Source organism: Haplochromis burtoni, unplaced genomic scaffold (assembly GCF_018398535.1).
Source record: "Haplochromis burtoni strain Fernald_Lab_line unplaced genomic scaffold, NCSU_Asbu1 Contig_15, whole genome shotgun sequence".
Classification (NCBI taxonomy): Eukaryota; Metazoa; Chordata; class Actinopteri; order Cichliformes; family Cichlidae; genus Haplochromis; species Haplochromis burtoni.
In genome coordinates this window covers 3,125,983-3,153,827 of record NW_024582376.1, presented here as the reverse complement: position 1 = coordinate 3,153,827, position 27,845 = coordinate 3,125,983, and the positions used below count along the sequence as shown (strand labels likewise).

The window sequence follows — 27,845 nt, the reverse complement described above, 5'->3', positions numbered from 1 at the left end:
AGTGTAAGGTAGAGACCCTACAATAATACCCCCACCCTCCCAAAATTTGTAAATTCCGACAGTCCTGGAATGCAGCATTTCCTCTTTCGTCACCGGTATCCCAGAAGCCTCCTGTCCAGGAAGTGTTATGCCGAAGAGATCTTTGCTTTGTATTTGTTTTGACAATGATGGAGGAAGAAGAATTTGAATTTGCTGAAGATCTAGAGGCTATTTTGCATCTAACCCCAGAGGTGCAGCTAGCCATTGAACAGGTAACCGCTTCACCTCGGTACTGAAGGATTTCTTTGTAACCTGTTGTTGTTGGTCTTTGCTAATGTGCTGACAGCTTTCAGCAGGTAGGCTAACCATCTTGCGGGCTTACTGTAGGGTAAAAAGCTGGACTAAGAATACTAGCTATTAAACACCAAGCTAACCGTAATATTAACAGTGTTGGGCTTGCAATAGGCATGTCAAGTAATTAAAATATGATCGCTTTAACGTTACGACGTTAGCCTTAGCTTTTATCTCTTGTTGTTGTTAAATTTAGTATATCATATAATGAATAATTAGCATCACATCACAACTCATTTAACAACATGTTTATACAAAGTATCTGTCGGTCAGCACGTGAGTTTCCGACCAAACGTTGTTTGTTTTTTGTGTGCAAGGTATTCCCCAGCCAAGACCCGCTGGATAGAGCCGACTTCAATGCGGTGGAATACATCAACACACTTTTCCCCACCGAGCAGGTACACTGAAGTGCTACACAACTGATTGCAGCCAGGTTTTCACTTACACATATATACAGATGTGGTGTGGTCCAGACACAGACTGAGACAATTAAAGTGATAATCTTTAAGTTAGAAGTCATGTTCTCATTTGCCACAGTGGGAAACGTCCCGGTGTTACTTATAATGTAGTATTAACAATGAATGATCCCATTCTACTCTGGAGCTTTAAACTAGCAGGCAGAGTAACAGGACCCATTTGGAAGTAGGTTCCTGCATTTAGGCTTTACATATTCAGGCCAATCAGACAGCCAGGAATGTTTGTCATAGTATTGTGAATATAGTCATCTGGAACCTATCCCAGCTACCATAGGGGCAGGACATGTGACACCCGACGCAGGGCTAACACAGAGAGACAGGAAACCATTCACACTCACATTCACACCTATGGGCAAATTAGATTCAACAATTTTCTATGCAATTTGAAGTCTATCATTCTACAAAAAGAAATAAAAAATTAATACATTCAAGACAGCTGCCAGGCTTCCCAGAACTGGATGTTTGAGCAAATTCACCCCTGAGGTCGAACCGTGCAATGTTTACAAAAAAAGAAAGTCCAGACATCAACTTGACTGAATTCTGGGGCAAACTTTACTAGAGCTGAGGATAAACAAATGCTTGAAAACATCGATGAACTGAAAGAAGGTTGTAAAGAAGAGTGGCCTCAACGTCTTCCACCAAAATGTTAGAGACCAAGAAAACACTTGGTTTCACAAGCTACTGAACAGGGTGTACTGAAAATGTGACACTGTCCTTCTGCATTTTGGTTTATTTTTATTTTTTTAACTAAACAGTGAACACAATGACATGGTGTAAAAAGCCATGTTTTTGTTGTCCATCTCAGGTTGTATTTAGACCTGGTGAGGACTCAATCTTTTTTTCTTTTTTTTTTTATCATGTCCAATATGATGTCCTGCTGATGGTTTGGTCTGTACTAAGGGTCCCAAAGTGACGACCTAATGCAACTGAAGTGTGTCAGTGTCCTGCTGAAATTGCTAAATATGATTAAATGTAAGAAGAAGGTCATGAGAGAAGAACTGTACAGTTATGGCTTGTTTGTGAAGGGAATGGAACAATTGTTGACTACCTCTGTTTCAGTGAGGGCCTGGATTGTGAGCAATGCCACTTGGCTCCATATGATTGCTTCAAACCTGACTGTGAGACATAGAGGGAATACAAAAAAGAAAAGATTGAAATTTATTGTTGCTTTTCTTGCAGCTTTGGTTGATAGATTAGGCAACGTATCCTTTTTCATATTAATTTGTTTTATTCCTCTTGCAACAGTTAAATCTAAACCATCTATATCATAACATGTGTATACTCTAGTTCCATAAGGGGTCACTGTAACCCTATAGTTTGTGTTTAGACTGCAGAGGTGAGTACAGTTGTGGAGGCATTTTCGTCCTATTGTCTTATATGCATAATAGTTAGGTTAGGAGTTACACTAGCCCTGTGTAGATCTACTGAACTGACTGTATCATCTGAGACAAAGCTATCTGCTTGTTGAAGCACAAATCTGTGAAAAGCAGCTGCATATGGGTTTATGCTCAGTGTTGTTTTGTGTTAAATGTAACACATGAAATGATACATAGTTAGGAAAATGGAAGAACTTAAAAAACAGTAGTCAACTTGCATTAAAACACAGATTTTTAAAATGTCTTGGGAAAATTCACTGTATACTTCCCTGATTTCCTGTCTTTGTATTTCCATCAGTCCTTGGCTAATATCGACGATGTGGTAAACAAAATTAGATTGAAGATACGGTGAGTTAGATTTCAGTCAATTTGTTTTTTGTCAATTTTTCTCCTTGTTTGTATCTTACCCTCAGTGTGAATAAATTGCTCTTTCACATTTGGCAGGCGTCTGGATGACAACATCAGGACAGTTGTGAGGGGCCAAACCAATGTAGGCCAAGATGGCAGACAGGTAAGCTGTCCTTGAAATATACTTTGTTTTGGAAATATTGATATAATTGTCCCCCGAGGCATGTATAGCAGGTGTGTTTTATTATGCACCGCTGTTTCTCGCAAATCGATGCTAAAACACACACTGAAGACCTTGTAATCCCCAGTGGGGGAGACAAAGGAAAGTAATTATGCCCATACATAACATGTCTGTTCATTAGTTGTGGTGTTCAGGCTTGCATCCTTCTCCTGAAGTTAAAAGGGTGCCAGTGGCTGTAACAAACTCAGAAGACGCTGCCCCTCCCCCTCTCCTTCTCTTTCGTCTCTCCATATTGCTTCCATGGAAAAGGACAACATGACTCAGATCCATTCCCGCAGCTCACACTGCCCCTTCTTTACGGAAAACACGTCTGTGAAATAGATTCCCGTATGTAAATACTTAGATTTCTTTACAACCCAGGGTTTGGAATCTTTGCCTTTTCTTTAGAGATCATGGCTGGGAAAAAAACAAACAATAAAATCAAAACAAAACGAAAAAACGGCGCCTCCTGATTTAATCCAGGTCCTTGCAACGTCAGAGTTGTTAAAGTGAATGTGACACCTGGTGGGTGAGCCCTGCGTGTTCTGACCAGTTCATGCGATTAGGTGTGCATTGTCGTCAGGTAGTCTGGCCCGGTGGCCGCGTCTTTCCCAGTTAGCTACTGTTTGGTAGCGGAAACACTTTAAATCCCCTCCAGACCAATAACATTAAACAGTCTCACACAATAATTTTACTTTGTTTTTCCAACCCCACAGAGCCATTCCAACTTTTCCAGGGGGAAAATCCTTTCTGCAGATGGAAAGATGGAGGAGTGTGCATTTCAAGAGGGCAACTGAAACATGCAGACAGCTATAGAGTAAAAACACCAAGATCAGCAATTTTCTTATTTCTGCTATTGACCGAACTTGTTCACTGAGCTCGGCGCATTCCTCCAGTTGAAACCCAAGATAGTTATATTTACAATGAAGGATGGGGTGAGCACATTAGGAAGAGAGAGAAAGTTGAGGCAGTCTGGGTATGACTTCAACTGAGGTTTTTTGGAGTTTCTATAGAGTTAGACCGTCACATGTGCTGACTGAATATGGATATGTGACTGCCTTAGTGGTCAGAGTCCGGTGACTACAAAAGCTGATGTTTAGCGTGGGTCAATCGCACATGCAGTGCTTATCTCTCAATATATTTTAAGAGTTGTCACTATTTTTAAGACTTTGTTATAGTGTAAGGGTTTAAACCAAAGCACGGCGCTGGTGGCTTTACTAACTGTTTAAATGTTGGCTTTGTTTTTATATACCAGGTATGAGCCCACAGAAACCATCTTATTGTGCACTTTTGGACCTCTTCAGTGCAGTTGCTGTTTATAAATTTGTCCCTAAAAAGTCAGTTTGGTCCCCTAGCACCTGTCTCTGTAATATGTGCTGGATGTCGTCCAGTGAGTCAAAGCCATGTCCTTCAACTTTGATTTTATGGAAGCTGATTGGAAGTTAGGGGGAAATACAGATGGGTGAATAAATTGGGTGATAATTGAAGATTGTGTTTTTAGGACTTTAAAAGCTTTTGGGGGCAAATTCACAGTGCACAACCCTGTAGATGTTCTCACACTCATCACTCCTCACACTAACTTTAGACTAACTTTAGGCTTAACCTTTAAACTGAAAATGTTGTTTTAGTGTCAGGATTGTAACCAAAGACTGTGCTCTCATAAGCAGCGACGATTGTTGACGAAGTATTCGGTTCATTTGAAACACAACTTAATGTTCTCTCTCTGCACATGTTTGAGGACCAGGGTGAAATTACAGAGAGCACTGTGCGAGTGGTTGTAGCATGAATGTCCAGGAGAGATCTGTTATCTCTCCTCTCTGTTTTCTTTTTAATGAGTGGGTTTCCAAAAATTTGGTAAATTATTATTTTTAATAATCACAAAGCGTTTAGCTTTTTTAACAAAATATCTGCAGGTGCTCAAAGACCCATTTTCTGCAACCACCAGCGTCATCTGTGCTCCAACGGCTGTTTGCTACGTGAAAAGACTAACTGATCACTAGAAAACTCTTTCTCTAATTAGTTCCAAATGCCCAGAAAAAGGGCTAATCTGAAACTTGTCAGGGTTTGCTCAGTGTAAAAAATGAAATTTATTCCTTGCAGGACACTGCAAAAAGTGAACCTTTCATACATGTGCACCACTCCTTCCAAAACAGTGCAAACTGGCTCTAACAGGAATAGAGAGAGAGTGAGTAAGAGGACAAGAGCATCAGAGTTTCTGGTTTGACACCTGACAGATCCTCAGCTGGCAACCTTGTGAAATTGCACCTATAAGATTAAGAATCTGCATCTTTGTGAAGAAAATGAAACACTTGTTTTACTTTACTTGCCTTTATGTTTTTTAAACAATAACACTGGATCTTGCACAAGACACTCAATTAGCCAAATGCTTTTCTCTTTTTTATCAGCACAAACTTGGTTTATAATAGGATGGTTGCTCCCATTAGCTAAAGAAATGGCAGCAGTGCTCATATGTAGTTTACATGCATGACTTAGTATTACAGATGCTATTATTTAACATGCTAATGATAAAGTTTAATTTTGATGTTTTTGCTAATCTGGCTATATTTTAAATTTACCAGCTTTTGTTTACCAGCCTGCAAGTTTCCCACCACATACAGCTGTGCTTGCATCCTCTCGCCTGCTCGTTGTCATGGCAACCAGGTTTTTTTTGGGGGGGGTTGGGGCGCACACCTGCTCCACAGTCATCTGATTATAATACCATAGCACTAATGAAGAGGTTAATTTGTGTTTTTCTATAATGAAAATTAAGGACGTTAAATAATTTTGTTTTGAATGGGTTCGAACTGCAGATCAAATATTTGGTATCATTTTCTGCCTATCATTCACAATCCTGTTAACTGGTTGCTGTTTAGGCTTATGGCAGATTGGCAACAGCCACCATCCAAATAATGGTTAAATGACAAAGAAAAAGTGGCTGGAAGAGGTAAAGAACCAAATAATGATTTGCTGTTGAGTGGCTGGTGCACTGAAACAATAATCTGTTGGTGGCGGCTGTCGTTGTTGAGTCTTTGGATGTTGTGCGTGCTTAAATGATGATTGTATAAACCCCATAAAGGGTGGAGGAAGGCTTTCCTTGGGTTGCTTAGACCACGTCATGCTTTCCTGGCAGCAGTTATGCACAATAACTGCAAATTTCAACTTGTTTATATTAGTAATCAAAGGAAAACTCTTGTTTTTAGAAATTCTGGTGTCTTTTAATTTGGATCACCGTAATAAGTCTCCCTGCACGGTGTTAGGCGCATATTATATCTATGTCACTTTTGGGTTATCTTCCTATTGAGTTGCCTTAGATTGTTATTTAATGTTCATTTTAAATTGGCTGTTGGGCTTTTATTGTAGTTTCCATGCTTTCATCTTTAGTCTTCTGCAGTCCTGAAGCTACCTCACCATGTGTGTTTTACAGTTTTGTGCAGATGAAGTTCTGAAGAAAAACAGTAGAAGCAGCATAGTAGCTGGCCACTCTTAAATACACAAGAGTGTGTTTGAAAAATGCTGCCTTTGAAATTATTTTCTGTTACATTTGGCTATAGCAACCCTTTTTTAACATGAGTGGCGATTTCCTGAGCTTTTCTCCTCTGTCTAAATTGTCTCAGTGAAATGTACACGAAAGCTGCTCAGGCAGCGTTTCAGCTGTTGATCAGATTTATTGTGTTTGGCGCAGAACTCAAAAGTAACATTAAATATGCCCTTTACTTTTAAACGCTGAGAGTCTGCCAGAGGGAGAGGTAAAATGCATCCCAACTGCGTTCAAACAATGAATCGAAGCTCTCCGCTTCTTGTCTGCTCTCCATAATACAGTCTGTGTGCGCCATGGAACATGTGCAGCTTATTGCATGTTAGGGACACACTGGTTTGGATGTGCGTGTTTTTGTGAGTGCAGATAACATCTCTGGCATAGAGGCGCCTGCTGGGCAGTGGTCTCTCTCAGCTTTCCTCAAGGCTAAATACAGGAAATGAGCGCTAGGAAGCGAGCCAGATTGACTCAGCTGAGTCTGCATGAGCGACAAATTTCAGCTTGGGAAGTTTAAGCCTCTTGTGCGCGCACTTTGTTTGTTTAAGATGTGCTCCAGGGATCCTCTTTAAAGATTCAGTGGCACTTCTTTCTCCCAAACATCAGATCAAAGAGGGATCACTTAACCTCTAATTTTTTCCAATTAATTACTCAGCTTGCATAAAAAGCGAAGAAAAGGATTCACGAGAGGCTGGATAGATAGCTAGATGCCGTTTTAATAGAAGAAATTTCATGTTAAAACACCCTCTGCAGGATTAAAGGCCAAATCAGTGTTTCGTGACTACTTGAACTGGTCATAGTGTGTCATCTTTACTTTGCTGAATGCCTCTCTAGGAGGCTGTCAGTAATCACAGCTCTTTGACACCAAACAGGAAGGAAAATTAATCCCCTGCTGTCAGTGCAAGCTGTATTTATATGTCTGTGCGGTGGTTGTTGGTGGTACAGCCACAGTTTTGTGTGCATTTGTTAACTCGATGTCCACTTGTTTCTCAGAGGTGCTTTTAAAAGTGGTAAATTCCTTGCACAGCTGGTGCCGGCTGTTAGCATTCCTTCTGTGCAAAAGAGTCCGAGGCCAGTCGAAGCTGCGTCTGCAGAGCTGCCACAGCATCGGGCCAAATGAAGCCCGTTACCTTGGCATCAGATGTCAGAGCAAAATCTGGACCATCAAAGAACAGCTGCCATGTCAGATGATGGGGAAATATTAGAATGGCACCTCAGCTATCTGACAATTTCCACTGTATAATGTTATCTAATCTGCCCTGGCTTAATAGGCTGTTAAAGCTGCTAATGATGTCTTTAGCCTTTATAGTGACAGCATTTATGCAGTGCTTAGCCTTATGGCATATGTGTCAACTTAGGATCTATCAGTGTCAGATATTGAGTTAGCGTGTCAGTTAAACACACAATTAGTATGTTTGACATTGCTCCATTCCAGAGCTGGGAATAGGCATTAGCGTGATCGTTTGTCACCTGGGCCAAAGCCAGTGTTGTGACCAGATTAATTAATTTAAAAACAAATTCCATGAAAGTTTGACCCACAACTGCAAATGACAGACAAATATTGCAGCCAACACCTGCTTCTCACAACAAAACATCATTAGAAGTGAATCTCACTTTTGGATTTTGGATTTTTTTTTTATAGCAAGTTGATGTTTTTATTTGAAGTGACATATTTTAATTAAAAGTTTGCTAAAAGAATAAATCAAATTTGACCATCTGCTCCTAACAGACTTTCCGTCTTCTCTGCTAATGAATTTGAGTTGTTTGTATGTTGTTGTTTTTTTGTGGGGGGGCGTCTGTGTGTTGTTCACACATAGCATGATGGTGGAGACAACATTGTACTTCATGAAGAAGCACATAAACATTTGTTGGCCTTTTCTCCCTCTTGTTATGTATTCTGCTCTAATGGTTGACCAGGAAGCAAGCAGAAAACTCTCTGTCCACTTGGTCAAACCTTGGCATGCAAATACTGTGTGAGATTAATTGTTTTAGTGGTTCTTGCGCAGTAGAAGTCTTCTTATCATGTTGCTCTGTTTATTTTGTGCAGGCTTTGGAGGAGGCCCAGATAGCTATCCAGCAGCTCTTTGGAAAAATCAAAGACATCAAGGACAAAGCTGAGAAGTCTGAACAAATGGTACACACAACAACACACACGTATACAAAGACACAAAGGTTTCTGAAGCTCACTGGGGATTTGACCCTAGCAGATGGGAGCTACCGTTTGTGTCCTCCTTGTTACAAGAGAGACAGTGCGGCAAGTTATTTAAAGTCCAGGTAATGTGCCGTCCGTGTGTCTTTGTGTTACAAGAGTCCAGGGAAGGCCAGTAGGATGAGTGTTTACAAAGAAGATGGGATGGGATTGTGAGGGGGAGGAGTGGCAAGCTGACTCTCCCTTAGGAGGCAAAAATAGTTTCTCAAAGCAGTGGGTGTGCCGTTAATCCTGCTCTGTCTTTTTGGCATATTGCATCACAAGGCGCACTCACCTTTTTGTGCTTCTTCCTTTCCCTTTTGTGTGCTTTGACCTCCTCCTTCATTCCATGTTGTTTTCCCCACCCTTTCTCCTTGTGGGTTATTTGCCTGTCCTGTCTGACTTGTTCCCGCACAGGTCAAGGAGATAACGAGGGACATAAAGCAGTTGGACCATGCCAAGCGCCACCTCACTACTTCCATCACCACCCTGAACCACCTGCACATGCTGGCGGGGGGTGTCGACTCTTTAGAGTGGGTATACTTAAATCTAGGAACAGAAATACTCAGAAAGTTCCCCATCGTGATAACGAGTGATTTAGTGTATGATCTGCACCGATGCGATGGTACAGTTGGGTTTACTACAGTGTTATAAGTGGTGCAGAAAAAAATGTTTTAAGCTTCTACTGCATACTGCAGCACATGAAACTGAAACAAGAACATTTCATATAGACAGAAGCAATAACTGCATGATATACAGTGAGTAGCATGCTGCTAGAATTCTGCTGGACTGATTTGGATGCACATTATATAGAGAAATTTGGCCCAACTACTTTACACCTGCAGTTACAGAGTACAGGTTTTGATAGTTTTTAAAAATGTTATACTTGCACACATTTTATGTTCCAGAGCCATGACCAGGAAGAGGCAGTATGGGGAGGTGGCCAACTTGCTGCAGGGAGTGGTCAACGTGCTCGAACATTTCCACAAGTATATGGGCATACCCCAGATCAGACAGCTTTCAGAGAGGTAACTTATACGAATGAACACATGCACACCAGCCACTTTATAAGGTATATGTGTTCGAGTTTGAGTTCAAGCTCACATGGGCAATCTCTGGTGAGAATCTCATTTTTAGTAGCCACAGGGTGATTTCTTCTTACAGCTGAAAAACGGTTGAAAACTGGTTAACTGGTTAAACTAGTAGATGAAGTATGTTGCTTATTGCATCCTGTTTATGCAGATATTGCACACATACAGGGAAACACGGGAAGGAAACTCACTGAATAGGGTTGCATTATGCCAGAATTTCTTCCATTGTGAGAGAGAAGGGACACACTATTTCTGAGGCTGTTTTTATCTCCATGTACTCCTTTTGCGTATGTGTGTGGAAAAAGCATTTTTTCACACCATGTTCTTGAGATTAATCGTTCTTGCGGTGTCTCTCATCAGTCTCGTACCTCTAACGCAATTCTTCATTTGAGGATGTTTGTTCAGTCTTGAGTCAGTCATGCCAATATCTGAAGGTTGCCTCACACAGAGATTTACACACACACACACACACACACACACAAAGACAAAGACGTGCAGGCACAGTTCTTAGCTGTGCTGTTGTTGTTTCACAAAGCTCTTCCCAAATTTCCATTTTTACTAATATTTTCCAAGAACACCAGAATCAGTATGGGACATATTAAGCTGGTTAATATTCAGGTTCAAAGCAAAAGCTGATCCCTAAAAACAAAAAAACATAATAAGATGACCTTCTGTTCTGTTATGATTGAGGTGTGGTAGACAGTGTTCATACCAAATAACAGCTGCGTGGAAGAAGTGACTCTGCTGGAGAGAAGGATGAGAGGAAAGACATGGGGAAGATATGAAGGCAGGGCTGACAGCTGGATGCTGGACAGTCAATAGAAAGTATCAAGACCTCTCCTAGAGAAACACGGCCTACACAGACTGTAGCCTCTGGGGAATACACATTTGCAACCGCACAGCCACAGATGGCAGACGCAGACAAGAGAATGCTGCACAGATAAAACATGAACAAGAATGGGTATATGAGAAGGGATTAGGGATCCCATGCGAAGTAAAAAGGTGGCATGAGTGACAAAAAACACTGGAATTTCAATGTGGTGATAATTTCAGATGTCAAGGTTTCTTCAGGCAGTGCGGTTTAACGAAGTTAAATGAAAAAACATGTACACTGCTTCAAATCTAAAAAAAAAAAACCCAGATATTTCGGTTCATTTTTTTTTTTTTCATTAAGTCATGTTCTAAAAATGTCAACTTAACTGGCTAATATGCACGTTATAGCTATGTGACAGGCTCTCTTTGACATTCCTCTATTTAATTCACTGAGAAATTAACCTTTTTTGTTCAGACAGTACTTTGAACCATGACTAAATGGAGCCAGTGTAGCTGTCACCTTTGAGCAAGTTTAACTTTGATTATTTTTTAATAAGCCTTTCTCACTTTATCGCTTAATGCTTTTTTTTTTTTTTCTTCTTTTTCTTTTTTTTCTTCCCCCATCTGAGTCATACTGCTCAACCGTGGTAAGATAGATGCCACAGAAATCACTGTGAGCTGTGGAGTCCCCGTATAATTAGAGTCTTATGTTCTGCAGCCAATCAGGACAGCCGTAGATGTTCAGACAACAACATCCAAATGCGATGTTGCATCTCCACCCTCTCCTGTTTATTTGAAATGACCGTCGTGCCATTGGATGCTGTGGATGTCTGCAGGCGGATACAAACATCTTCAAGGAACAGCCAAACTGGCCTTTTTATTTATTTATTTAATATTTTTTGAAAGTATTTTACCCTGTTGAGTCTTTATGTTTTTTGTAGCAGTTCAAAAACACAGTTGGTCATTATGTGTAAGTGAAAGGCTGACGGCTGTAAAAAGTTTTCCCGTTTGACTTTCAGACAAGAACTTAAATAAGGGATCTGCTAACTGGCTGTTAGTCATGAAAGGTCTCAGTCACAGTAGCTAGTGAACCGAAATATGTCTGCCTCTGTTCTCTGTTGCTCAGTATTTTTGGAGGCTAACATTAAAATGCTGTAATTTCAGCAAAATGGACTGAGATAACAGTTAATTGCTCAATGACCATTTTGACCTGTCTAGAGTAAAGGCGGCACAGAGTGAGCTGGGGACTCAGATCTTGGCAGATTTTGAAGAAGCCTTCCCCTCACAGGGCTCGAAGGTAAATATCTCCACCCAAACTCTCCATTTTCATGTGCCTACTTTCCTTATCTACCTCTATTTTAGAACAAACACATCTTTCATGTCCCGAACTATTCTTATAGAGACCAGGTGGGCCCAGTAACGTGCTGAGGGATGCCTGTCTGGTGGCAAATGTACTCGACCCACGCATCAAGCAAGAGATCATCAAGAAGTTTATTAGGCAGCACCTCTCAGAGTATCTGGTCCTCTTCCAGGAAAATCAAGACGTAAGAACTGGGGAGGAAAAAAATGGGTTTTTATTTACTGTATGGTTCCATAATAGAGAGGGGGAACCAGGTCAAATCTCATTCTAAAAGAAATGGCTGTCCCTGTTTATCAGGTTGCTTGGCTCGACAAGATCGATCGCCGCTATGCCTGGATCAAGCGCCAGCTGCTGGACTATGAAGAAAAATATGGACGCATGTTTCCTGAAGAGTGGTGCATGACGGAGCGTATCGCCGTGGAGTTCTGCCACATCACCAGGTATAGACGTACAGTAAAACCTGGGATTTAAAACCCATCTGGAGGCATGTGTTGACACAAAAATTAGGTTATGAGTTACACTGTGCATAACTGGTCTAATTTATGCCGATTAGCAAACACTGTGTGTCTGTCCAGCCGAGAAGAATTTGAATGAAATTATCCAGGCAGAAATCGAGAAATTGCTTGTTAGGACTTTTGGCTTTATGAAAAGAACCCCGCTGTTATGGTGTGCCAGTCCTGACTCCGGGATCCGGTACAACTTTCTGCGCAGTTGACGTAGGTGGCCTACATGAGCAGTGACCTAGTGGGAAACACTTCTCGGTCTCTTTTTTTCCCCCCCTCAACTAGATGAGAAGACGTCGAAGTAAGCGGGCACCATGTGTTGCTACTGGGAATGAAAAACATCTGGCCAAAATTGCAGCAGTGTCAAACATTTTGGGATCTCAAATTATAGAAATTAGAGGTAACGCGCTCAAATTGACACTATGTCCGTGTTTTGTGTGTGTTTTCGGTTTCTCCCAGGGCTGAGCTAGCCAAAGTGATGCGAACACGGGCTAAGGAGATTGAGGTGAAACTGCTTCTGTTTGCCATTCAGAGGACCACAAACTTTGAGGGCTTGCTGGCCAAACGCTTCACGGGATGCACTTTGACTGACGTACCTGGAGTAAGAAAAACACACAGAGACGAACAATACCCACCTAACAATACACGTTTTAAGGCTAAAAATATCCACATACAAATACAGTTTAGATGTAGCAAATTTGATCATAATTGCAACATTAAAAGCACTCTTCAGTCACACCTTCCTTGTTATATAAAAAGCCGTCTAAATACTCTGACAGGGGAAACTGATGCAAAACATGTGCTCTCCAGTTGGGAACTTAACACTCACTGAAATACTTCCAGTTGGCTTTGTTGTAGTTTAAGCCAACTGGAAGGCTACAGATTAATCCCAGTCGGTCAAAACATATCTTCATTTTTTTTTCTATTTCTTGTTTATATACATAAAACTGTTGATTTGTAGCTAATTTTGCTCACACGCACACTGAGTGCTTTTTGGTGTGTCACAGCCTAAAGAAACCTTTTAATCCAGGTCATTCTGCCATGTGGAGGTGGAAGTGATACACACAGAAATGGATGGATTATGAGGGGTGTGATTAGTTTTGCCATGGCCAAGTAGGCCAGGCTTGTTCAGGACTGATAATGTTTAGGCTAGACAGAGTCCCTCTTGTCTTCAGTTCAATTAACACCCTTGCTGGTTTGGTTATTCAATCGGGGATTTGGTTGAGTGGAATTTAATTATTGGAGGTGCAGATTTATGAAAGCCTGGTCTGTGCTGACAAAAAGGTGATAAATCCTGAATTTAATATTAAACAGCTTTGTTATATTTAATATAATAATATGTAATAGATATGCCACAAATTCTTTAGTGAGAATCAAGCTATTACATGCTCTATTATTCTATTTTTACAGCAGAAGAGGCCAGACAGCCCACTAGACCCAACTAACCCCTTTCTGGAGGATGAGCCAGGAGAGGAGGCCGGCACAGAAAAGGATGAAGATCTGACTAAGGTAAGTTAACCTGGATTGACCTTATCGACATTCTTCGCAAAGTAATTGCACTCTCAGATATTTCCTCCTTTTGATGAATAACTTTCTTGAGGCTAAACAAAAATGTCCTGTCACCTTTATTCTCTGATTCTTTTAGCCAAAGAAGCCCAAAGCTCCAGACAACCCTTTCCATGGCATTGTCTCCAAATGCTTTGAACCTCATCTATACGTCTACATAGAGTCCCAAGACAAGTGAGCAACACACACTCATAGAAGCAGGAAAGATCTAATTGGATCAGGGTACACAAACCCAGAATTGGGAGCAGGTTGTGTGTAAAGCTGGCACATGCATACTTTTTCCATTGCCCACTCATCAATCAGACCCCCCTTCCCCTCCTTCCTATTCTACTTCACTCCCTTTTTTTCTGTCTTTCCATCCGTTGTTCCTCTATCCACTGTGGCATAAATGTTTCCCATTAGCTCCACAACCACAGACAGTGAGCGAAAGAGAGAGGGAGGTTGAGTAAGTGCTGCCGCAGCAGATCTGCCTATTTTCTTTCCCACCTCTTTATGTTTTTTTTTCTTTTTTGGTAGCCTTTCTTCAGGCCCCCTTTATGTAATACATGTTTCAGTTTTGTTTCTCTTGATCCATATTTTATTTATTTATAACCCTCTTTCTCCAAGTCTGATTTTCCTTCTCTTTATTCCTCCTGCCTGTTTTCTTTTCTTTTTACCTCCCCTTTCACTTTTTTACCACCACCCTTACGTCCTCAGTCAGTCACTCCCCTCCCCCAGTGTTGGTGATGGCTCCTGTAACAGTTCTGGAACTGTGGTGCTTGCATGCAGCCCCTGGTTCTTGGCTCTTTGGAGCGTTAAATAGTGTTTGTCTGTCCAAGGGGATGGGATTGACCTATTCTGCAGCTACAGCCTTACAGGCAACGGCCAGATCAGCTTGTCCCCAGTGGGACATAGCAGAAGAGAACAGTGGCCTGCTTGTTTTGTCCTTGGCTTTAGTTCCTTGATTCAGCAGGAGTGGGCCACACCAACTGGCTGTGGACCTGTTGACTGCAGCGCTGATTATTTTGATGCTTAAACTAGTTTCTCCTATTTATCCGTCTCATTCGGTCTGCTTGATAGTTCGTGGCAAATGTACTCGACCCACGCATCAATCGATATATGGGGAAAAAACACAATCCTGTTTTAATTAAATAGATTTAATTAATTTCACAAGACCCTACTTCATGAATGGGTGCTTGCTTTCTTTCCTGTTTCTGCAGGAATCTGGGTGAGCTGATTGACCGGTTTGTGGCTGATTTCCGGGCACAAGGCCCTCCCAAGGCTGGCACGGAGGAGGGTGGAGCAGTACTGCCCAGCTGTGCTGACCTGTTTGTCTATTACAAAAAGTGTATGGTGCAGTGCTCCCAACTAAGCACTGGAGAACCGATGATAGCCCTCACAACCATCTTCCAGAAATTCCTCAGAGAGTATGCCTGGAAGATCCTCTCTGGCAACCTGCCTAAGTAAGACCGTTTCAGGTTTTCAGTCTAAATTAAAAACGATATGTCTAAACTGTAATTGGTAAAAGTTATATTATCAACATGACCCTTTTGGTGGTTCTCTGCAACACTTTACACATAAGTAAAAAAAGAACTAGCATGACATTGTTGAAGATGCTGAATCCACACAAAAACAAAAATCAGACTTTGAAATATATGAGTAATTTTCAACAATTTCCATCAATGACACATATTTATTTGGGATTACCATTTCCTAAACAAGAGTGTCACACCCATACACTGTTGCTGGGACCGTTTAGCAGTTCAGTCTGAAACTAACATCCTCAGTCCTCGCTCTGTTTGATGAATGAGAATAGCGTGTTGTAAGCAATCTGGAGTTGGTTAAGCTGTGGCAAAACCCAAAATGCTACCAGCAAAAACATCTCTGCTTCACTGGCCACTTAAGAACTCATCACTAGCTTTGGTGTGTACACACACACACACAAGCGTATGCTTTGCACTGTAATTACACACTTGAGCGTGGCGACTAATGCATACCATGTTCTGACTTGTATACATACACTGTCATAGATGCACTCAGACTCTTTGCAAGTGTGTTTACTTAAAGACACCCGTCCAGTGTGGTGTGCTGTGAATTGGTTTTGGAAGAGCCCCTAGAATGGAGGTTGAGCTGTGTTGTGGTTTTAAACACATATTTTGTTTTGACATTTATTAATGACTGGGTCGTCTGTGAAGTCTCACTGGCCCAGTGGCCCACATTTGTGTCTCAGTTACAAATAATAATGGATTCTTTACCAGTGTTTTATTTTATTCTTTAAAGGAGTTCTCTTTAAAGCTCAGTAGAAAAGAGGATCCACATCAGCTAGATTCATGAAGAAGAATAAAAAAACATCCCGAGGTCAAGATTGCATAACTTAATGGCATAGAGTAATTCATTGTCTCAAATTGTAAACAATGTGAAGTCCCACCACAAACATTTCAATTAGAATACAATGCAAGCACAAACAATATACCACAGTCTTCGTTTTTTATTTACAGTTTGTTTGTTTTTTCTTTTTCTTTTTTGTACATTCATAGTTTTTGTCAAATGGTGTGTTTGTGTGTGCTTTAATAAAGTACATTTTAGTCCATGACCAGGACTTATTACAAAACTGCAAGGCAGAACGTACCTGCTCGGTGCCCTCTTATAAGTATAATAAATCAGCTCTTGCCTTGGAAGATATCCAACCACAGCACTTCAGCAGTCTTATTCCTTCTTTCTCACACCGTCCTTCTCTCACGCATATTTGAGTTTCTTGGCCTAACTGGTACAGCACTGTCAGGGCTGTATAAGTACCTTCTTAAATGAACATATTTTGTCATCACGGGAGGCTCCTGGTCTATCTCTTCCCCAGTTAACCACGGTGTGCCTCAAGGCAGAGCTATTGGTTATCGCCCTCAAGGCCCTACTCCGGAAGATAGGAGTTGTACCCATTGTTATTGACAGTTGCACCATCTAACAGTTCCCTGAAGTTTGCAACCTGGGTATCATTCTAGACTCCACAGTTTCATTCCATGCTCATATCAAATCTGTCACCAGAATATTTTTTTCCACCTAATGAACATCTCTTGACTTTGGTCATCACTCAATGACTATGTAGTAGAAACCCTCATCCATGCCTTTGGATATCTGACAAAGCCCTGGACAGACTCCAGTATGTCCAGAATACAACTGCCAGGCTTCTAACATGCACCAAGCTCTGACAACAAATCGCCCCCACCCCCATAAATCTCCTCTGGCTCCCAGTTAAGTCACGCATCATTTACAAGATCCTTCTTCTCACTTATAAATCCCTTAATGTCCTGCCCCCTCAGTACCTGTTCGATCTCCTTCACCCACACACATAGTCTCAAATCCTGCGATACTCAGCCATGGATCTGATTTCTGTTCCTTGCACAAACCTCCATATTTATGGGGATACAGTCTTCACCCACCCAGTGTTTCTTCCATCTGAGCTCTGCAGTGTCCTGTTAGTAGACTATTATTATCATTATTATTATTATTATTATTATTTTAGCCAGTCAAAGAAAAAAATATAAATTAACAGAAATATCCACTGCGGTAATGTGGAAAACTGTTTTGTTGTCTGACAAATCAAAATGTAAAAAAAATCTTTCTTCTTGTCACAAACCAACATCCATTATAGTGTTCAATGCTTTAGTGTATGTAACATGACAGCACATTAATCCTGACCAAGCTATTTAGCCGTTTTGTAGCAACATACTCGCTGATTTCAGGGAGATGATGCCTCACTATGCTCTGCATTTATTTCAACAGAGTCCAGGTGCTAAATTGACCTGCCTGCAGTCCTGACCTTTCACCCACTGAAAACCTTTGATAAATTACACACATGAAAAAATAAAAAATACCACAACACTGAAATTCTGTACCAAGGAAGAATGGGAAAATGTTATTTGTCTCCTCAGTTCCCAAGTGCTGACAGAGTGTTGTTAAAAGAAGAGGTGACGTGATATCATCATAAATATAATATAATGTTAATTGATATACATTTTACAGAGCACTTTTTTTTCTTAATAGGGTTGTAAAGTATGTTATAAAGCCTTAAAGATTTTTTTTTTTCTCCTCTTGTATTTTGCTCGGACCAGCCATGACCCCTCTGTCTCTTTCTGTTTTATCTCTTTCCACTGCTGATTTTCTCCCTCTCATTTTGTCAATCTCTGTCCAGATCCAGCACTAACAGCGGGGGTCTTACCATCAGCAGCCTGTTGAAAGAAAAAGAAGTCTCTGAAGTAGCAAAGTTCACTGTAGACGAGCTCTGCCTGATCTGTAGCATTCTGAGCACTGCGGAGTACTGTCTGGCTACAACACAGCAGGCATGTACACATATGGTGCATCATGTAACTTAGATCTTCATCAGCAAAAGAAATACCTTTGGGAGCGTGCAACCTGTCCATCATGTTGACAGTTAACAGAATGACACGTTTGATCAGGAAAACATTCATGATTAAAGCCTTAAAGGTTTCATCCATTCTGTCCTTTCACACAGACAATTTAAAAAAGACATTTGATGTTTCTTAGTAAAGACCATTTATTTGTCTGTTTATGTGCACATTCATGTTTTTGTCTGTTTGTGTTCCAGTTGGAAGAGAAGCTGAAGGAGAAGGTAGATAAAGTCTTGGTAGAGAGAATCAATTTGACGGGGGAGATGGACACATTCAGCACGTACGTGACAACTGCAAACCGGCTTTTATTTCTTCTAAAAAAAAAAGCCTAGCTGCTATTATGTGAAGAGTGTGACGATTTCCCTTTTTATGTGTTCACAGTGTGATCTCAAATAGTATCCAGCTGCTTGTTCAGGATCTTGATGCTGCTTGTGATCCTGCACTAACTGCTATGAGCAAGGTTGAGCACAATCATGCACTCACACATTCAGCTCGTATTGTAAATACGCTACGTTGCCAAAAGTATTCACTCACCCACTCAGATCTTTGAATTCAGTCGTTCCAATCAGTTTCATGGCCACAGCTTATAAAATCAAGTACCTAGGCATGAAGACAGCTTCTACAAGTACAGTGGGACCCCGGCTTACGAAGACCCCGTTTAATGAAAAATTCAAGTTATGAAGGCACTTAACGGCAATATTTTTTGCCCGTGGTACGACAAAATGCCCGTGTAACGAAATCCGTTTGAGAAATGCGTTTCACTGTTTCACGTGAAAGATGTATTGTTGTTGCAGTGCGCTATTTCGTGTGCTTTTCGTTTGCAATCAGCCTATTTTTCATTTATAATGGGGCCGGCATAAAGCATAAATATGAGCGAGTTTAAAAAAAAAATTTTAAAAAAATATCATTGCACAGTTTACGTACGTACATTAATTAACGTAAATGTAAGTTTTCGTTTTAAAGTTTAGAATTAAATTCCATAATGTAATGTACATGTACACGTACGTATGTATGCATGCATACGTATGCTGTCTTCAGCCAGCATCGCCTCACTTAAAAGGCAATGGAAAAAGGAGCTTCGACTTACGATAATTTTGACTTACGAAAGACCCTCTGGAACAAATTAATTTCATAAGTCGGGGTTCCACTGTATTTGTGAAAGAATGGGTCGCTCTCAGGAGCTCAGTGAGTTCCAGCAGGCGATCGTGATAAGATGTCACCTGTGCAAGAAGTCCAGTTGTGAATTTTCCTCGCTACTAAATATTTCAGAGTCAATTGTTAGTGGTGTTATAACAAATGGAAGTGACTGGGAAAGTGGTGGGCCACATAAAATCACAGAGCAGGGTCACATAGGCACATAGTGCACAGAGGTTACCGACTTTCTGCAGGGTGTTTGGGGATGGCCCCTTCTTCTTCCAACATTACTACACACCAGTTTAAAAAGCAAGGTCCGTAATGGCATGGATTAGTGAGTTTGGTGGGGAACAACTTGACTGGCCTGCACAGAGTCCTGACCTCAAACTGATAGAACCCTTTTGGCATGAATTAAAACAGAGCCAGGCCTTTTGGTCCAACATCAGTGTGTGGCTCAAAAATTCCCACAAACGCACTCCTAAACCATGTGGAATAGCTTCCCTGAAGAGCTGACGTCATATTAAACCCTATGGATTAAGAATGGGACGTCACTGAAGATCATATGTGTGAAGACAGACAAGCGAGTACTTTTGGTATTATAGTGTATTTTTAGAAATCCCCAAAAGATCGTTGTTTTGGGAATGTCTGTTTGTCAAAAATCTTCATTAAGAAAAACAGTAGAGTTCTCTTTATTTCAGTGCATTTAAAGGATTTATTGTATTAACCAGATGGTAAATATGCTAAACTTCTAATTCTCCGCCTCTAGATGCCGTGGCAGAGTGTGGAGCATGTTGGTGACCAGAGTCCTTATGTGACATCCATTATAATGCACATTAAACAAAATGTGCCAATCATCAGAGACAATCTCGCCTCCACACGCAAATATTTCACGCAATTCTGCATCAAGTTCACAAAGTACAGTGCATAAGCACACATTTACACTTCTTTATTTCAGCCCTGTGTGAAAGCTCCTGTTTGTTGATATATTTGTCATTTCTTTCTATCCTTAGTTCTTTCATTCCCAAATTCATCAACCACTTGTTTAGATGTAAGCCTATCAGCATGGTGGGAGCTGAACAAGTAAGTTTCATTTATTGCAATCTGTATTAAGATGCATTACTGTTGTGATGCATATACAATGAGGGCCTTACAGTGTTTTTATAGCTTTGCCTCTTTACACCACCACAAGGGATTTAAAACCAAACAATTAAAATGTGACTTTCCTTTTTACTTTAAAGGGTTTAACAAAAGTATTACATTAACTATGTAGGACTTAGAGTCATTTTTATGTGTCATCCTCCACAGTCAGAGGGCCTGTTCCTTTGTTATTTCATTGCAAAGCATATACAAGATCTGGAGTTAAGTGAAGTGTTTTCTTTTCTGAAACTCAATGTGAGGTCCAAGAAGTTGATGATGCAGGTGAAGGCGGTCACCATTAGGCTGGAAAAACAAAATCGACCTATTAGAAACTTAAGAGTGGCCAAATCAGCAGTCTGGTACATTCATTCAAGTATTGTATAAATGCACTGGCCAGGACAATGACTGTCAACGGCCTGGAAGGCCGCTGAAGACAACTAAAATGGCTTATCTCAACATTTTTCCTTGTTTAATAAAACCCTCTTGACAACATCCTCATTTTCTTCACTTTGAAAACTTGAGAAAATGATACACCTACCTTCTCAAGACAACTGTCAAAGAGGTAGATATATCATTAACAAAGACTACAATCAAGAGACTCCTGTATGAACATAAATACAAAGTGTTGCAAATGAATGGTTATACTCAGGATTAGAGTTTGCCAGAAAACACCTATTGAATGACCTGATATCAGACTGATAGGAAAATAAAGTGATGGAGAAGGAGAAAAATAGCTTTGATCTAAGTCAAATCACATCATCTATCAAACATGGTGGAGGCACCGTTATGAGCGGGGCATGTTGGATTTCTAAAACAGTTAATGCAATACCATTTAAAGCCCTTAAATTAAAGCTGAAAGTCTGCACTTTAGTCACATCGCGATAGGTTGATTTAAAATCCACTGTTGTGGTGAACAGAAAACCCCTACTGTAATTGTCTGAAAAGTTATGGCTCTTGGATACATTTACTTGCGATTGATTGTATAAGGCTGAGTTTAAGTCTTGTGCAAACTATCCCACCAGCTTCTCCTCGACACTCACTCCTTGAAGACGGTCCTGTTGGATCTGCCCTCCATAGGCTCCCAGGTGCTCCGCAAGGCACCTGCCAGCTACACCAAGATAGTGGTTAAAGGCATGACTCGTGCAGAGATGATACTTAAGGTAAGGAGTGGGAGGGGTGGCATTAATGTGAGCTTGACTTCGGTGCAGCTGTTTGATTCAGGCACGTATTTCCTGGCAGCTTTCAAGTGAATGTTTGTGCAAGTATGAAAACAATCCCAGTTAACCGTCCTTAAATGTATGCTGGAAAACCACTTAACCTTGCTTCTTAGGCCGCTGGTTTACACTTCTTGCATAAACCAAGAATCTTAAACCGATGGATTTAAATGAGAGCTTTAAATACCATATAGTTAAACTTAAACACAGTATCAATGATAGTCATTTTTTATGGGTCACTTAAGATTTTATTATATCTAACTTAGGTGGCTAAATTCCTGCTGGCCTTTTTTTTAACAACTGAAGCTCCATTTTCTGACCTTTAAAGGCTTCGCCTGTAAGATAGAGCCTTTTACGTAGGTGCAGTGTAAAGGGTTTTTGGGGTTTTTCTTTATCCTTTATTTGCCATTTTACAGATTTGATGTCGAAACTTGACAGATCCAGTTAAACACGAGCTTTTGTGCTGACACTAACATTTAACCAAGAACAATCTGGCACGACCTACAGCTAACTGCTTTTCCACCGATCTCAACAATAGACTGAACAAACATTTCTCCTGCGAGTGTTTGTGGTTGGACGGGCGAGCCAGCTTTTAAATGTTTGTCTTGAGTCACTTGAGCAGATTATCTACTTGGAGTTTATTTTGGGCAGAACAGTCCTTTAATTGTGTCCTTAACCCCACTTACACTAACACTTTATAAGCATGTTTCCACAAAATAAAGCGTCTCACAGGAGGTAATGAAAGAATAGGAACAAATCTAATGCACTGCTGTTTTAATGAATGCTAAACAGGCCAACGTAATACTCACGCTCATACTCTTAACTCAGTATGTGGTTGACTTTGAGCCAGTGGAACGGTATGAGTGAGTAAATAAATAAATGCTTATAACCTTGTGTCTACTCGCGGAAAAATACACAGCCACACGTGCAGAATGGCATGCTGTATGCAGGACGTTGTTTTCAGCTGTGGAGTGCAGTCACTGGGATCAGCCCTTATGAGGCTCCTGAGGACACTGGTATGTGGATGCCATAGATTAATCTCGCCCTAATTAACTGTCCCACGAGGGTAGAAAACACCCGCCTGTCCCTGATTTTCCTCTTGGGCTCCCGGGAGGCCGTGTTTCCTCTAAAAGATGGACAGTCTTGATGTGTGATTAAGTGTGACCTGCTCTGATCATGCTATGTTGGCCAAGCTTTCCCAGTAAGGGAGTGGATTTCTGTGAGACTGTATAAGAAATAGTTTAGATTGATGGCGCTTTTACACCCTAGCTTAGATTCTGGCCCTCGGGCGCACTAACATTGTTTTGTCTTAGACATTTGCTGTCTTTGCAAACCCTCCTAACCATTTCATATTCGATCGTCTGTTCAGCCCATTGTCTGCAGGGATACGCTCTGTTCCACGGGGCCTCTGTAGAACCTGTCTTTGTCTGCCTGATAAATGCCCTGAATGTGCGTACGTACATTTCCACTCATCTGCCACACATTAAGAAGGCTTTCACATTATAGAATTATGTTAATTCATTCACATCAACCCACAACTGTCTGCTTCTTTTTATATTTTTTTTTCCTGAATTCGACTGCCAGTGGGCCCCTTTAGCTGGAATGTGATCTGCATGGCTTGTGGAAAGCTCTCACAGACATAGCTGCTAACTTTGATTGATTTATATGCATTACTGTGACAACTGGAGACAGAATCATCATTCCGAAGGCTAGAAATCTGATACAGCAGACATGTCAAAAAACCAAAAACTTGATACCAAACAAACTGCTGAGGAAAATTCACTGTAAATTGTAAATACATTAACAGGGAGTATTTCTAATGATATGATAGACTGAATGATAATATAGACTATATGTAAAGAAGATATATTACTGTAACTATTTTTAGACGGTAAAGAGAAGCTTTTTGTACTATCCAACATTTTACGCATTGACTTTGTGTAACATCAAGGTTCCTTGTAGGTAATTGCTTCCACCTTGAGCTTAGAGTGAAGCCTCTGAAAGACAATCCCAATGAAAGGAGGTCAATACGAGAATTCCTCTGCCTAACCTCAACGATAGTTTTAAATTACACTCTGTGATGCTGTGGCTTGAAATTAAAATCTGTCTTCCTGAGAAACTGCAATTCAGTGGGAGCGTTAAAGGAGCAATTTTAAGTATTTAAAGCTCTGAGATTAAAGCAGATTCCTTGTACGTGTCAATTAATTAAGTGCAGTCTAAGTTCTTTGAACGGAAACAGCTTTGTTTTGCAAGTTTTCATTTATACCCTGGAGAACTTGAAGTCCATGGGGGTAAATTAGAGTTTAAAATAGTTAGTATTTAAATCAGCTGATCTTAGAATTATAAGAATAACAGCATTTGTGAACCAAATGAAGATCAAAACCATGGTGTTTTGTTGCAAGTAGATGTTACTGTGACTTAAAGCAGCAGACGTTGATTATGCTTGCTTCCTGAGTAGCATAACAAGCTGCGTGTGTGAGGTAGAGTTATGGTTAATAGATTATCAAACACTTCACTGACAGCACAAGTGGAACAACATAATGATTTATTGGAGTTGTTTTTCTGACACGGTGATGTGATTCATACACATCCAGCACTCGCTCTGCTTTTTTGCTCAGTTTTATCTCAGACTCTGCCTCTTTAGCCTATAAAGGTAGGTAGTCCACATTGAGTGTGCCACCACCAAAATATTAAGTTTTGTGTCATGAAGCAAAACAATCACCTGAAAACTGCTAGAATGCTCCATAAAACAGAGGATAACTGCAGTCTTTCATGTTTTTGTGTTTAACCTTTTAAAATTACCAAAATTTCAGTTGGAACTCTAATCGAATTTTAGATAAAACTGATAACAAACAGGCATGTTTTTTTTTAGTTTACCTCTTTATTGTCACTGCACACTCATAATTTGTACAATAGTACAACAAAATTGCGGTACTGTTGCACATTGGCGCTAAAAGAAGGCCAAGAAGTAATCACAATAAATAAATAACATCTATACAAAATAAAATATATACATAATGTGCCAAAAATAAATGAAACCTACTGAGAAATCACTCCATCTGCTCCCTGGTATACTTGAATTTGGTAACCTAGGGAACCTCAGTTATCAAGTGCAACCTCCATGAGATGTTTATTGTAGCAGCTTTTTAGGTCACCAGCCTGCCTAGCTCAGAATATTAATTTGTTTTTAACAGTTCCAAAACACAAAACAGTTCTAAACAACAATGATCCCTCCACCATGCTTTATAGATAGGACAATTTTCTGTGTGTTATTATTTAGTGCCTTTTGTGATCACATTTGCGACCTGTTGACGACGAAGTCATAGCATGTGTTATTTTCTTACTCGTCAACCCATTTTGTGATTCCCTGTGTGTGGATGGGAGTATTGTCATCCTGGAAAAGATGAAATGGGTGTGTTTCGTTTTTCCTTATGGTTTTTTCCTTTAATTTGTCACCTGTCTTTATTTGGGCTGTCTGTTTTGCGAGCCAGTACTTAGTTATGTTCAAAGTGCATAGGAATTTTTTGGTCCGTCTGAGACGGCCTCTCCTGGCCGGTACAAAGCCTCTGAGACGTGGCTGTTTTCCACACCCAGCCCAGCCTGCCATGGCTCCGTCTCTCTTTCCCACTTTTGAAGTTCTCTTCTCTTTTAGAGAGTATTTTAAAGGTAGTTCTCATCCCTACCCTTCTCACTGTGCTAAATCTCCCCACCCCACTTACTCGGTTTCTCTCTCCCTTTTAATGCCCATTTTACTTCTAAACTGCATCTCCATCTTTCTTTGTTTCTTTTTTCTTTTCTTTTTTTCTTTTTTTTTTACAAGGGTCCCTACAGGCCTTGCTCTTGGCCTGGCTCCAGGACAGTTGCTTAGTAAATCACTCAGTCAGCAGAGCTTGTAAGAAAGCAGAGAATTCCACACGATCCTGAGCCTTTGATGCTTGCTCTTCACTCGCTCCGTCTTTTGCTTCTGATTCCTCCATTCGCTCACTCCCTCCGCAGCTCGTCTTCTCATTTATTTTACCTCGAGTGAAGATGGAACCAAAGCTTGAAAGACTTTAGACTCTGTTAAGTGACGGATAGGAGAAACATTTTGTGAGCTGGTCCCTTCTGTGGACGCGTATGCATGAGATGGGAATAGGGGTGGTCTGTCAGCCATGTGTTGGTCTTCCTTCTTTGTAGCGGCTTCAAGAAATGCTAACTGATCTGCGTTTTCCACCCAGTCTCTGTTGTAGGGAAAAAACAAAAAACAACAACAAAAAAAACAACCAAGAGGATTAAATCCAGAAAAGTTGCGCCCCATTAAACTTTTTTTTTTTTTTTTTTGCCTGCTCTTCCGTAAAGCTGATTTTCACCCAGACTCATTATACCTCCAAAATAATTATGGGTGATCCACTGGTGCTTGAGGTAATTGGTGTGTAAAAGGAGAAGTGCCTAAATATAGAAGTATAATCTAAACTTTGTTTGCAGCTAGAACTGCATGGCTCCATCAGCTGGAGCCCCTCCTTTTCCTCCCATTTGGCCCATAGCTGCCCCCATATGGGATCACTTAAAGATCTCTCGGGTCATCGTGTGATGGCTCACAGGAAGGTGGTTGGTGCTGGTGGTTGTGGTGGGAGGGTAAGGTGACATCAACAATCCTAAACTCTACTTTTCTGCAGGTGGTGATGGCCCCACATGAACCTCCGGTGGTGTTTGTTGATAACTACATCAAGCTCCTGGCTGATGGCAATCCCGAGACCTTCCAGAAGATTCTGGATATGAAGGTCAGTTAGCTTGTCTCTGCCAGTGTGGATTTTCTCATCTAGCTTTTCAACGATATCTCCCATAAGGCTGTGCTGCATAGGTTCATTTACCTGTCGTTGTTATCCTGCGTCCTTTATTTATTTATTTTTAAATATATATTTGTGTGTGCTTTATTTTTATTTTGTGTGCGTAGGGCCTGAAGCGCAGCGAGCAGAGCAGCATGCTGGAGCTCTTCAGGCAAAGGCTACCCACTCCGCCCTCGGGGGCAGACGGTGGGCCCTCTCTGTCCTTCAGTACCCCCACCCCTGAGCAGGAATCCTCACGTATCCGCAAACTAGAGAAGCTCATTAAGAAGAGGCTGTGAAATCGCATCTTGAAAAGCGTAGGCTGGCATGGCCTTCAACTTTGTTGCGGTTATTCATCGCAAAGAGTCCATCATTGTGCTGCGTTCTGTATTCGTGGAGAAGGAGGAAGAAGTTGACTGAGTTTTCTGACTGATGCCTACCCAAGCTGAGGGTGGATTATGAGGAAACTTCCTTAACTGTTTGATGTTGTTACACATGTCATGTACCTCTGTGGTTTTATTACACTAAAGCCCGAGTTTTGTAACATTACTTAATTGTTGCACAGTTTTTTGTTGTTTTGCAGAATGTGGAGTTGTTGACTAAACTCTAATCAGAGAGCTTCTGGCTGCTTCTCTCTCGACATATCTATTCCAGGAGGCCTGATCTTAATTAAAGCTGAAAATACTATACTTCAAGGATAACCGTGGGTTTTCTTTTTTTGCTCATCTGTTTTAATTCAGTGTGGGGCTGAAATCTGTGTGCCATTCATTAAAAGGGGGCGTGATCATAGGTGTTCTGATTGTTTTTGCTGTGTTTGTCCCGTGACCCAAACTGAACTCGTAGCTTCTTTAAGCAAACGGGATCTTTGGATTCCCTTCAGTTTTTAACAATTAGGCTGTCTTTGACCTTAATCGCACAAGTGTGCAGTCATATTCTGTAAAGGTTAATCCTCTGTTAAAAATCATCTTTAGTGATAGAAGGTAAAGGTTTTCTTTTAGTGAATGTGTGTCCATAAAAGTGCACAAATAGGTTTGTTTTTTGATCTCAAGGTCAAATATATTCCAAATTTGGCTTGCAGACACCAAAACCTTATCCGATGCCTTTTCCCTGGCTGTGTTTATGCATTTTGACATCGGTGTCTCCCAACTCCATAAGTCCTCATTGGCAAACTAGATGGCTGCATTTTGTGTGCACATTATTTTACATCTTGGGCCACATGCAGCCCTCTGTTATGCTACATTGGCCAGAGCAGTAAAACAACATAAACGTGTAAAACTGGAGAAAAAGTTTTTTTAAAATGTGGACTTAATTTAAAAAAGAAAAAAAAAAACATTTTCTGTAAGTTAACTGATTTTTTTTTTTTTTTTGTA

General features: G+C 40.7%; 1 protein-coding gene across 2 annotated transcripts; it reads left to right on the top strand.

Annotated features, from left to right (window-relative positions):
- The first annotated feature begins 89 nt into the window (after positions 1-89).
- vps53 (VPS53 subunit of GARP complex) lies at positions 90-27,164 on the top strand. Of its 2 annotated transcripts, none has more exons than XM_005915936.3 (22): positions 90-251; positions 648-728; positions 2,481-2,530; positions 2,627-2,693; positions 8,330-8,416; positions 8,888-9,003; positions 9,379-9,498; positions 11,593-11,671; positions 11,775-11,918; positions 12,032-12,174; positions 12,697-12,838; positions 13,651-13,746; positions 13,883-13,977; positions 15,003-15,245; positions 17,969-18,116; positions 18,383-18,465; positions 18,567-18,645; positions 20,086-20,234; positions 20,330-20,399; positions 21,479-21,616; positions 26,326-26,430; positions 26,604-27,164. In XM_005915936.3, exons 1-22 carry the CDS (start codon positions 165-167, stop codon positions 26,772-26,774), a joined length of 2,493 nt encoding a protein of 830 aa, XP_005915998.1. In that variant the 5' UTR covers positions 90-164; the 3' UTR covers positions 26,775-27,164. The 2 variants fall into 2 exon arrangements, with proteins under 2 accessions (XP_005915998.1, XP_005915997.1); XM_005915935.3 differs by having other exon boundaries at positions 13,648-13,746.
- Positions 27,165-27,845: the final 681 nt, after the last annotated feature.

What these genes read in the sequence shown, in the direction of transcription:
- vps53 (XM_005915935.3), top strand. Translation starts at nt 165, where the DNA reads ATGATGGAGGAAGAAGAATTTGAATTTGCTGAAGATCTAGAGGCTATT. An exon ending in TACATAGAGTCCCAAGACAA is followed by an intron (nt 13,978 to 15,002) that starts GTGAGCAACACA and finishes CTGTTTCTGCAG; the next exon opens with GAATCTGGGTGAGCTGATTG. An exon ending in AGAAGATTCTGGATATGAAG is followed by an intron (nt 26,431 to 26,603) that starts GTCAGTTAGCTT and finishes TTGTGTGCGTAG; the next exon opens with GGCCTGAAGCGCAGCGAGCA.